Below are 12015 nucleotides of genomic sequence, written 5' to 3'. Positions count from 1 at the left end.
AATGAAGCAAGAATGGAAAATGTATAAATACCACTGTATAAGACGTTAAATTGCTCCTACTTTTCACAAGCAATCTCGATACTTTTTGCGATTTCTTGACCATTAATTGAACACCATTTTTTTTTTTTTGTTCTTTTCTTTTGGATAAACACACTTTTAGAAAATAGTAAGCACAAAGTTTTTAAGCATCTCGTATACATGAGAGGTTAACAGAGGGAATGGGGCATTTATAAGTAAGCTCAAGCACGCATAAAACACCACAATATGGAAAGAAAGTTGGCAAATGGCAGCGCTGAAAAGGTTGACAAGCGTGACAAGGCATCCTCAGTTGTAGATCGAGAGGAGGGTCGGGTCGTGTCATGTCATGTTATCTCTCTCTCTCTATCTCTTTCTCTCCCTGTTCTCTCTGATCAACTGGCCTAGTAAGTAGTAATACAGGAGTTATATCTATTCATGGAATGGAATGGAATGGAATGGAACAGACTTGGGACTTGTAGATGATTCAGCCCGGGACATTAAAGTGAAAAAGCCAGGAGATGACAAAGGCAAAGACCATACAGGCCAGCAAGAAATTGAGGAAACGGTGGCCTTGCCAAAATCTCCTGTTCTCCGTCACTGCTGCAGCACCTGTACCAGTATTGTTGCTGTTATTGCTGGTCTCGTTCCACTCTTCAATGTGCTCCGTCTGAATGTCCACCGCACCAGCAACATTTTGTGCACATGAACCACATATTTCACAGGTCCTAAAAAAAACCATGGGACAGACCGAAAAAGCTCAAGTCAGAAATGAGAATTTACTACATGTTGATTTCATCAGCATCATAAGTTCAGAGGTGTGATAGAGCTGAGACCAACGGCACTTGAAAGTCCAAAGTTTTTTCAAACTGCCATACAGGAGACAGTAGCAAATACTTTATTGACGTCAGGCTGGTTTTTAGTTTCAGTTTAGCGCTTCATCATGATTGAGAGTTCATTTCCTAAGGCTTAAAAAAGAAATGAATTGTGGCGCATGCCACATATATGTTCAAAATCCTACAAGGACAATGCACTGGTTCTGGAGTTCAGAAAACAGGAGACAAAAGCCACAAAATTTTCAAAAGGTTTGGAACCAGCGCAACTGAAGAGGAAAATGAAATTATTCATAAAAATGGCTAACAGTGGAACTAAATGGCAACTGACACGAACAAAAAGGATAACGATGTTAGCAGCAACAACTAACACCAGTAATAGCATGAGAAGGCAGCACTAACAGGCAGCAGCACAAATGGTTGAGAACAACAAACAGTTCAAAACCTATGAACACAGATGAAGTGAGAGGAGACTTTATGTAAAAGAAATTAGTATACATCCCTCCAGAAATGGAAACTTTTGTCTTAAAAAAGAGTAAATATTACTGTCCAAGCATATACATCATCCAAGACAAAAGGAAAAAAAATAAAAAAATCAAACACAAGCAATAACTTAGTTGCGTGGTGCACTTGAGTTTGTTTACATGTTAAGTTGCCAAAAAGGATGAGGAACAAGGTCTCTCAGTCACCAGTGGTAGGGAACACAAGTAGACTTTCATGAAGCATGAAGCAGCATCACATCATGGTTTTTATGTGAAGGAAGATATATCTCCTTAGGTTTTAGGCTGATGTGTAAAATTATCTTCCTATCTTGCATTTGGTTTTAAGACTATAGAGGAAATATGCTTATTAGTTTATGTGATATGCTAATATCATTGTCAAACATCAAAATCAGATGCCCACTTGCGACCCAAATAAAAAGTAGCAACAAAGAGACAACTGAAAAAGGACAGAATAATGAACCGCGAGGCATTATCCTTAGAGTTTGATATTTTATATCATTTCTCTCTTTAATTGCTTTCGTTAAAGCAAAATATTCTTCTTACTAAAATTTCTATGGATAGCACCACTAAAATCAGGGCAAATACTATCAAAATCTAAAATAAGAAATAATACAGTGCACCATGGAACTGGTCCGGAAGATCATTCTTAACATCAGAATGAAGATTCTTCGTAATAAATTTGGTAAGCTTTATCAATCAAATTATTATACATGGTGCTTGTGAACAAAAGAATATGCTTGAATGAAGAAGTTCTTGACATATAAATTTGATTATAATGGAAAAGAACAAATTAATCTACTGTCGATCCACTTATTTTGGAAAAAGAAACAGAACTTAATTCAGCAAAAAAAGCAAGAAGAAAGAAAAGAAAATTAATATTTCTTAAATAAAAAAATTAATTAATTAATTAATCATTGCAATTTGCAAACAATCAAGAAACAAGCAAACATTCAAAAGAAAAAAAGAAAAGATGGAGCAAAAAGAAGAGCAGTGGAAGTTCACTTACTTGTTTCCTTTCATTTTGAACCATTTCTCAGCACATTGCTTGTGTGCAGAAGCCAAATCACCCTTGCAAGAACAACCCAACTCAATAGCAACGCCAGATTCAGAGGCAGAACTCTGTAAACTAAGATGGCAGATCCTGCAATCCTTCTCTACAACATTGGGCAAATTAACCTTAATCTCAGCCGCCCCGCTCTCCAAATCAATCTCAAGGGAAGACTCAGAGAAACAGGAGTTTCTGCATGTCTCTGGTGCTACATCAGTCTCGTGACTTGATGCAAATGAAGCCCGAAACACAGCATATGGTGAAGCAGCACTGTTTGAATCATAAGGTGAATGCCAGGACTGCTCCTCGGCGTCAGAAAAACAGTGGTTGCCATCACTGTCATCGCTATTAAAGGGAAGGTGAGGTCCTCTTTCTATATCTTTGCCAGAAGTCTCCCCCTTCTCTGCCATCGGCTAAAGAAATTTCAAGACAGCAGCTTGATAAGGAGCAAGAACTAACAAGAGCAAGACTAAATCCCGAGTTGCCAAGAAGAAGCACTCTTTAAAACAGAGAACTTGGAGTGTGAATCTTTGTAGACGATGAGGAACTGGAAGCTAGCTAGAAAGTTCTTGGAAGACATGGAAACAAGTCTTGGAAGAGAAGGTCCACACAAGAGCCCCTGATCATGGTTGAAGAAATGGCGGAATGTAGTAATGTTGAGAAAGATCTAGTACTGAAGAAGACAAGGAGGCTCGGAGACTAAGATTTCAGAGAATGCACCAAGAAATGCAAAACAAAATGAGATTTTGGAATTCGGAATGCCCTAGCCTTACCATCTGAGCAACAAATATAGATGAAAAAGCAACAAGTCCATGCAATGCATCTAATATCCCGTAAAAAAATGAGATCTTTGGAGGCTTGAAGACAATTATGCCTCAAAAGAATGAAAGAACGAATGAAGGCAACATGAAAACCAAAAAACAAACACAAAAATAAGATGCAATCATAAAGAAAGATGGGCACAACTGCTACATGAAGATAGGCTGCGAGATGAAGTGAGTAAGAGAGAGAGAGAGAGAGACGGGCGCTTTGTTCCCATGTCAGTCATACTAGTATCAGGGAAGGGAAGGAAGGACTAAGGAGGATCACAAAAACAGAAAAAGGTAAAATAAATAGAGAAAGGTAGAAACATTGCTGTGCAGATGGAGCAGAGAGGAGATGATCTGGAGTAATCTACAGCCTTTCTTTTAGACTGCACAGCACAGCGGCACAGCGGCACAGGGCATGGGCCACAGCACAGGACACACAGATACAGAAAAATGACTGGGGCCGGATAAACTTAATAGAGAGAAAAAAAAGTATAGAAGAAAGGACACATTAGGACGGTGTCAATAGACACAGGTGACTGACTAGTATAGCTGAGTACCAGTCAGTAGTCAGTGGAGGCTCCGGTCCGGCCTCTTCTTCCTGAATTTGATCTCATCATGGGGATGATGTTATTTGTTTGTTAGTTAGTTTCTATATTACCGTAATCCAGTAATTCCTCTCTTTAGCCTCTTTGATCGTTTGATGCAAACCTGGAAATCCAATATTCGGGCTGTGGACCATGCAAACGGAAGTACTACTTAACCTTCCTTCCTTCCTTCCTTCCTTCCTTCCTAAGACGATGGATGGATAAGAGATGAATAACAGGATCAGAGTACCCCAGACTGAAATCCAACAGCCGTGGGCCCACCAAAGATATATTTGGGAATCGTAGGGTGACGACCGTTGGTCAAAGGGATCTGACTGTAACTTTCTTTAAAAGAGTTTTCCGCAAATAACATGGTAAGTATTAGTAATAAACCACAAGTGCTTTGCATTGTAGCAAATACATTGAAATTTCACCTTCAACGAAGAACGAGGGAGGAGCTATTGGAGTTTGGTGATTCACATCACACCATGGGAATCAGTTTGAGACTGGCACTTCAATAAGGCCAAACAAAGGGAAACGGATACAAAAGCTTGTATGTCAAGCAAAAGGAGCTTGATGAGATAGGGGCCCAAGAGATGATTTATTTGGGCGTATGGGCGGGCAGAATGATGAGGAATGAGAAGGCACTGACCATGAACCATGCGCTTCATTTACCTTGAACAAAGTGGAATTTAAGAACGTGCATAGAAGATATCAAGTGAAAGAGGAAACCATTTTCCGTGTTGTATCTATCACATCACTCTCTCGGCCACAAACAAATGTACGATATTACCATCAGCTATAGGCATTCCAACAAATGAGAACACTATCTGGTCCAGCTGAACCAACACAACTTGAATGGCAGGACCACAAACTCACAGCAAGGGAGAAAATCACACCTTGGTGGTGGATTCTAATGGCATAAAAAGTTGAAGACAGCAGCCAATGCAAATCAACTCAAGGCTACTACAGAAAAGGACTAATATTTTCCTAGTCCCGGTCTGAGAACACAAATAACAACAAAGCTAAGTTCAGTGAGATTGAAAATTTCCACATGATATGGTGGATATGGTGGAGCATGACAAGGAAATAATCACGTCAGAATAACAGAGGTACCTGGCTGGATCTCTTTTCTGGGCATATTCTGGAGTCTGGACGACTGGTTCCGATCGTAGTAGTAGTGGTATGTACACATTTCTCATTAATAGATATAGAATGCAATACCCACCTGCCTCACGTGAACTTGTGTTAAAATGCAGCTATTTCGTCCCTGTTTTCAAATGACACCATGCAGAATTCACCTTCAAATTTCTGCAAATCTGCCACAAACAGATTTTATCAGATCACTGGACAAGTTTTCAAGATGTAGAAAATTGACTTCCAACACAATTTAAAATTGTACAACAGTTGGATATTGGATTTCGATGTCCATGTCTAATCATGTGTCCAAGAATAACAACTTCAATTATTGATCTTCCTGTGGTAGAGTATATGAGAAGATATCTCTCACATGTCTCTTTGGAAAAGAACATAATAGATACAAAGAATAGAACACCAAAAGCAAATAATTCAAAGGAAATGGATAGAAGGAGCAGATTGAAAAGGTGTGTAATAAGAAAATTGGAAAGAAAAAGCTTGGTTCTCCAATGAATAGTAGCAGGATGCTCACATTAGACTGCCAGATCTAGATTTGGCAATGACCAAAATAATGTCTCTGCCGATTTAGAGCCAAAGACATTATATGGGGATACCAGTCCAAAGCCATGACTATATAAACGGAAGTTCTGAGATGAAATGGAATCTGGAAGACTGTACATAAGTAACAGCATTATGGTTATGTCTGTGATAGGTCAGTCAGTGTCCTTTAGTCTAATCCTCAGAAAGGGTTTCTCCGTAACCCGATTACTAAATGGGGATTTACTAGATCTCAGAACCCCTACGATTCTAACATTCAAAGTATCAACCCTGAAAATATCCACAACTATAATCACATATAAGAGAATTTTTCAGACATGAAAATTGGAGTAAAACATAGCTCTTTAACAAAGTAATTTACTAACTATAAAATTCAATCAACAGTGCTGCAAGCTTATTATAATTGATTTGTTTTAACCCAAAAGGTTAGTTTCCCTGCTTTTCACTCCTTCAAGAAGGACGAGAACAAGTTAGTGATTGCTCACATATTTGGCATGACAACATCACGACGACCACCAACTAATAACTAATGACTTTGTCAAAACTGCACACCGGTTACATCATAATCATTTTAATGTTGTTATAAGTGAATAACCCGAGTCTGGAAGGTTTCTGCCCCTTTCAAGCTGGTTCTGCGGTCATGAGGAGTCTATATTTGCCTTTAGGTTTACAAGCTAAACTAGTTTTATATATATATATATTGAGCACTACCTTCAGCATCAGACAGAAATCAGAAATAACACGTTGATCCTTTTTCTAGTGCATGTCAAAAGGAGGGTAATATATACAATAAAGAGTAGTTTAAGGACCTCACAGACTCTATAGCTGAGAACCTCATAAATAAGTTTGATTATGTCTTCAAGATTTTTTTAATTTATCATCGCTGAAAATAAACTAAATAATGTCTTACCATTTCTGCCATGTACCATAGCTCTCTCTGAACAAAGAAAAAGTAACAGTCACCACCATGATCACAAGTTCAAATCCACCTGCTTTGTGATGTAACGGAAGACTCACTCAAATCATCAATTTTTACTCAAACAGCTTGTTTATGTCAACTACCTTGTCATCAGTGAGAAAGCAATTTGCACTCTCTGTTCACAGACCTATCATCAAAATATTTATAAATGAGCAGGCCAATATGACATTACTTGGCCAGATGAATAATTTAAGACATTGGTCTTACTCTGCAAGCCGCTTTTTTTTTTTTACCAAGCAATGCTGCTCAAGTCTGTGGCAATTGAGGAAATTCATGGCTTGAAATAGGTTGTGAATTTACAAACTCAAGAAACTGAGGCCCCAATAAATATTTTTACAATGCGCTTTCCTTTGGAGTTTCACAGCAACAATAGCCACATCAGAGTGGCACCTGGCTTGCAAACAGCCTGGCAATTTGCTCAGCTGAATATGGATGGTTGGAATCTTTGCCCAATCACTGGAACAGATCTTGACACAAAAGAAGTACCTGACTTTTCAAGTGAATAATTATAGGAGGCTGGTACAAGTAATGTGGGTATTCTACCCCATGTGTAAAGGATTTGACTGGCATACGAAGTTTGTCAGAAAAATGATCCGATATTGTTTTTTTTTTTAAATTAAGAACAACTATTCCTTTCAACCAATTTCAAAGAACCGACGTCTCCATAAGATGTTGTCTCTTCAGAAGATCCTGTTGTCTTCTTTATTGTAGCACCTTCCAGAGTATCACATTGTTATCAATTTAATCATTCGACCTCAATGAATTCGCTCAAAAGGCTGGAGTTAAGTAACTCAAATAAATGATCAAGATGCCAATGCAAACAAAACAAAATCCCCTTCCTCTGATCTCTACAACAATAAAGAAGAGATTTTTTTTAATAAGTAGAAAGCAAGCATTAATAATACCAATGCCACAATCAAGAGCAGGCTAAGGAAAAAACATGCATGTGAGCACAATGACCCATATAAGAGTAAGAGATAATAGAGAAAAATGAACAAAGACACAGACAAAAAAAGATACCAGCAAAGGAAGGGCTAGCGTTTGAGTAACAGGACTTGCCAGAGCGGCCATGGATGCTTGTATCGATGAGGGACCAATCCCTTGGCATCAAATTTGCTGACGAAACGGCTCAAGACAGCATCCTCCTTCTCCGGAGACCACGGTCCCAATCCTTCATCTTCCCAGCTTTAATCAATCCTCCCCTTCATCTACATCGGTTGGCGAAGGTGTTGTGAATGATAGACCGCATCTACCTCCATGGTCAAGGCCCAACGCAAGGGCAAGGGTTTGAGGTTTCCCTCCCGATTTGCCCAATGGCAAAATGGGTGTGTATTTTGGATGCAGGAGGAAATTACCATCCTGCCATTGCCCAAGAAGAAAAAGAAGAAGAAGAAGAAGAAGAAGAAGATCTGAAGAAGTGTAGACCGAACCGAAAGCATTACCTAAACTGTTTTACCAATTCATGGGCCACTTGGGCTTTTTTTTTTTGTCTCAAGTTGACCATGAGATCCAGCGTAACTTTTAAGATAACAATAGATGCCATTTGTTGCTTGCTGCTCGAAGTCGACGATAGCTTTCCAATATCCCAGTTTAGGTACGAAGGCAAGGACAAGCTTTCAAGTTGATCCATTCCGTATGGCCTTTTTGTCACAAAATTCATAAGTGAGATCATTCTAATTGAAGACACAAAAAAGTGACGGATTAATTAACTGCTTTTCTTGCATGGCTCATTTGCTTACCATGTCAAAGTGATGACTTTTGACTTCTTCTCAAGACATTTTCCAGAATTGGATTTATATATATATATATATATATATATATAAATAATTTTGCTTGTGAATGGGATTTTCTGTGATTTCAAATAAATTTTCCGATTAAGTAATAAAAAATGCAGCAGGTGGCCTTGAAACAATGAGAGTTGAGAATTGAAGAGTTCCAATTAAGTTCCAATGATGCAGATCAATATAAAATGCGTCAATTCCTCTCTATTTTTTTTTTTCTCTTCAACGTGAAAGGAAACATAAATTTCATAACGTTTTTTTTTTATTTTATTTTATTTTATTTTATTATGTTTATTGACTTCATCAGCCAGCTGCTCTGCAGGAAAGATAACAAAGACTGAATCATAACATGGACATTGCAACAACTTCGTCTCGGACAGAAACTCATTAGCAGCCTCTCTCTGTCAGACTCTATTAATTGTTTTTTTATTTGTTTTGGTTTGTTTTATGTATATATATATCACCCTTGCCTAGTTGCTTATTTATGTGTGCTTAACTACTATATAAGGGACTTGAAATTGCTCCAATTATAGCATAAAATCAGAACGAGTGCTTGACTTTATATCTAGATTGAGAAGAGTGGGGTGGGAGAGAGAGAGAGAGAGAGAGAGATAACCTTCTCTTTAATTAGCTTTCTCTAGATGGCAAGGTATATTTTCTTGGTAGCATTTGTGATTGCTACCGTTAGTTCTTGGGCCCAAGCTGCAGTTGTGGAGCACACCTTCAATGTAAATTGGCTCATAATTTCTTTTCCTTTTTTACTATGTTAATTTAGAAATTGTTATTTACGTTGGTCTTGCTTGAGAGTTCATGGGGGCCAAGTACACGATCTTTTCAAGTTTTAATTCATAAGTGATTATTTACTTGACGCTAAAGTTCTTTGCCATTATTTCTTCTCGATCACCGCGCGCTTGAAAACCATCTTTGATTTTTTATCATATTTTTTCAGTCACATGTGTTATTTTGAGGATTTAGTTAGATATAAAAATTACATTAAAGTATGTCTCGAGAATTAGGATTAATTTAAATGTGGAAGTTTGAAGTGGTTATAATATAACCTTCATCAGCCAGCTTATTATATATATTACATAAACATACTCAAGATTGACTAATTGATATATAAATTTGTAATTTTCTACTTGGTTAGGTGGGTAATCTGAAGGTAAGAAAGTTATGCAGAAACTCAATTATCACTGCTGTTAATGGACAATATCCTGGTCCAACAATAAGCGCATATGAAGGTGATACGCTCGTTGTTCATGTCGTCAACCATTCACCTTATAACATCAGCATACATTGGTATGATCATTATTGCATCTTAATATATAATTATATATCTCTTCTAGATTTTCAAAAGTCACGGTTTAATCAAACAGTTATTATTATGCTTATATATATATATGTGTGTGTGTGTGTGCAGGCATGGCATCTTTCAGCTACTGAGTGCATGGGCTGATGGACCTAGCTATGTGACTCAATGTCCAATCCTACCTGGTAACAAATATACATACAAATTCAACATCATTGCTCAAGAAGGAACTTTATGGTGGCACGCCCATTTCTCATCCCTAAGAACTACGGTCTATGGTGCTCTTATTATCCAACCCAGAGCTGGCCCTAATGCATACCCATTCCCTAAACCCTACAAGGAGGTGCCAATCCTACTAGGTAATTAATTACGGACTAGCTAGCAGCACATTAATTTATTTTTTACAACTTTTAGCAATAATTCTCTGAGGAACAAATTAAAGCTAATTAATCAATCAATCTTCATATAATATAATATAAATTACTGCATGCAGGAGAGTGGTGGAAGTCTAACATGGCGGATATAGAGAAGGTGACTATAAACGCCGGTGGCATACCACCCCCATCGGATGCTTATACAATCAATGGCCGAATGGGTGATCTATATCGTTGTTCAAGCAAACGTACGTGAGCACACGTACACATATATATATATATAAATTTATATATGAAGTTCAATTAAAGCATGTATATATATATATGATCTTGAATTTGAACTTGCATGCAATGCAATATCGCCTGCAGATACGTACAAGCTTGAAGTGGAGCCCGGGCAGACCTACATGCTACGTATCATCAACGCTGCAATGAATAACCAGCTCTTCTTCAAGATAGCTGGCCACTCTTTCACGGTTGTGGCCGTGGATGCCAGTTACACCATGCCATACAAGACTGATGTGCTGGTCTTGGCTCCCGGACAAACAGTGGATGTTCTCATGGTCGCCGATGCTCCTCCTGGTCAATACTATATGGCAGCCAGAGCGTACATAAGTGCGGTCGGCCCTCCAAATACCCCTTTCGACAACACCACCACCACTGGCATTCTTCAATATAAATGCAACAATGTACCGCCATCAACCAATACTGGTTCATTAATTATTATGCCCTTCATGCCTGCCTTCAATGATACACCCACTGCCTACAAATTCTACTCCAGCTTAACCGGACTTATTAAGCCAGGGATGGCTTCAGTTCCCCTTGATGTGGATGAGAAAATGTTTATGACCTTTGGCTTGGGAGTTATGCCCTGCCTACCTGATCAGACCAAGTGCAACAGATTCCAATTGCTTGGAAACATGAACAACATATCTTTCCATTTTCCCACCAAGATGTCCTTGTTAGAGGCACACTTCAATGGCGTCCAGGGGATCTACACTAGCGATTTTCCTGACGAGCCTCCTTTGGTGTTTGACTACACCAACAACGCATTGAACATTAGCCTGCCTTTGATATTGACAACAACTGGCACTAAATTGAAAAGGCTGAAATACAACTCAGTAGTTGAAATTGTGCTTCAGAACACAGCTTTAATTGGAGCTGAAAGTCATCCATTGCATCTTCATGGTTTCAATTTTTTTGTGCTGGCCCAGGGTTTCGGAAACTACAATCAGGATTCAGCACAGAAGATGTTCAACTTGGTCCATCCGTTGGTTCGGAACACTATTGCTGTTCCAGTTGGTGGCTGGGCAGTCATCAGGTTCAGAGCTGATAATCCAGGTATATTGATATTGAAAGTAAATTTCATTCTGTATATAAACTATTAATCATTTCTAGCTACTACAATTGTGCGCTACATATATATATATATATATATATCAGTTAAATTAATATTGTGTTTTATAATTATATATTATGCGCGCATGCAGGTGTTTGGCTGATGCATTGTCATCTGGATTCACACCTTCCCATAGGTCTGGGTATGGCTTTTGAGGTTGGGAATGGACCCACACCTTATTCAACGCTCCCTCCACCACCTCCAGACTTTCCTACCTGCTAGCTAGCTATCTAGAATAAATTAAATTAAAGAGATATTTACATTTGTTTTATTTCTGATTGTTGCGCCAACGGCCAACCCACTCTATATAATATATAACACACAATGTATGTTCGTTTGCTTGCTTAATTTACCTTCCCATACTAGAGTTTGAATATCTCAAAGTCAGAGGTATTCGATCCTAACTCAATGGGATTAATTTTACTAAGAAACACAAGTAATATATGAGGTCATTCTTCTTGATATATAATAATATATAGTTCATTATTAATTAGACTGGGAAATTATGCCTCCTAGCTACTCAATCAGATATACATATAACTTTCGGTGATTAATTAAATTAATGAACAGTTATAACTAACACAATCAATACATTAATCCAAATTAATCAGATGCATGCATGATGAAATTAAAAGCGATATATATTGTATATATATATATATTTTTTATTTGTGGTTAACGAGATA

General features: G+C 38.0%; 2 protein-coding genes and 1 long non-coding RNA gene across 3 annotated transcripts; 1 reads left to right on the top strand and 2 right to left on the bottom strand.

Annotated features, from left to right (window-relative positions):
• Positions 1 to 102: 102 nt before the first annotated feature.
• Positions 103 to 4335, bottom strand: LOC120264974. Its single transcript, XM_039272903.1, has 2 exons — positions 2358 to 4335; positions 103 to 743 (listed from the first exon to the last, which is right to left on the bottom strand). The coding sequence occupies exons 1-2, from the start codon at positions 2807 to 2809 to the stop codon at positions 503 to 505; spliced, it is 693 nt and encodes a 230-aa protein (XP_039128837.1). The 5' UTR covers positions 2810 to 4335; the 3' UTR covers positions 103 to 502.
• Positions 4336 to 4341: 6 nt separating this feature from the next.
• LOC120264975 lies at positions 4342 to 7890 on the bottom strand. The gene is made up of 4 exons (XR_005537596.1): positions 7487 to 7890; positions 6674 to 7314; positions 6398 to 6593; positions 4342 to 5111 (listed from the first exon to the last, which is right to left on the bottom strand). It is a non-coding gene; the product is annotated as an uncharacterized LOC120264975 (long non-coding RNA).
• A 998-nt stretch (positions 7891 to 8888) lies between these two features.
• LOC120264973 (laccase-7-like) lies at positions 8889 to 11551 on the top strand. Its single transcript, XM_039272902.1, has 6 exons — positions 8889 to 8975; positions 9395 to 9546; positions 9668 to 9915; positions 10050 to 10178; positions 10300 to 11271; positions 11421 to 11551. Exons 1-6 carry the CDS (start codon positions 8889 to 8891, stop codon positions 11549 to 11551), a joined length of 1719 nt encoding a protein of 572 aa, XP_039128836.1.
• Positions 11552 to 12015: the final 464 nt, after the last annotated feature.

This window comes from Dioscorea cayenensis, chromosome 7, assembly GCF_009730915.1.
Source record: "Dioscorea cayenensis subsp. rotundata cultivar TDr96_F1 chromosome 7, TDr96_F1_v2_PseudoChromosome.rev07_lg8_w22 25.fasta, whole genome shotgun sequence".
Taxonomy (NCBI): domain Eukaryota; kingdom Viridiplantae; phylum Streptophyta; class Magnoliopsida; order Dioscoreales; family Dioscoreaceae; genus Dioscorea; species Dioscorea cayenensis.
Note: the sequence above shows the minus strand (reverse complement) of the source record. Positions and strands in the feature narration are given on the sequence as shown.

Excerpts from the sequence above, each read along its gene's own strand:
- LOC120264974 (XM_039272903.1), bottom strand. The coding sequence starts at position 2,809 with ATGGCAGAGAAGGGGGAGACTTCTGGCAAAGATATAGAAAGAGGACCT. Across the intron at positions 744-2,357 it reads TTCAAAATGAAAGGAAACAA|GACCTGTGAAATATGTGGTT; the intron begins GTAAGTGAACTT and ends GGTTTTTTTTAG.
- LOC120264973 (XM_039272902.1), top strand. The coding sequence starts at position 8,889 with ATGGCAAGGTATATTTTCTTGGTAGCATTTGTGATTGCTACCGTTAGT. Across the intron at positions 8,976-9,394 it reads TTGTGGAGCACACCTTCAAT|GTGGGTAATCTGAAGGTAAG; the intron begins GTAAATTGGCTC and ends CTACTTGGTTAG. Across the intron at positions 9,916-10,049 it reads GGAGGTGCCAATCCTACTAG|GAGAGTGGTGGAAGTCTAAC; the intron begins GTAATTAATTAC and ends TACTGCATGCAG.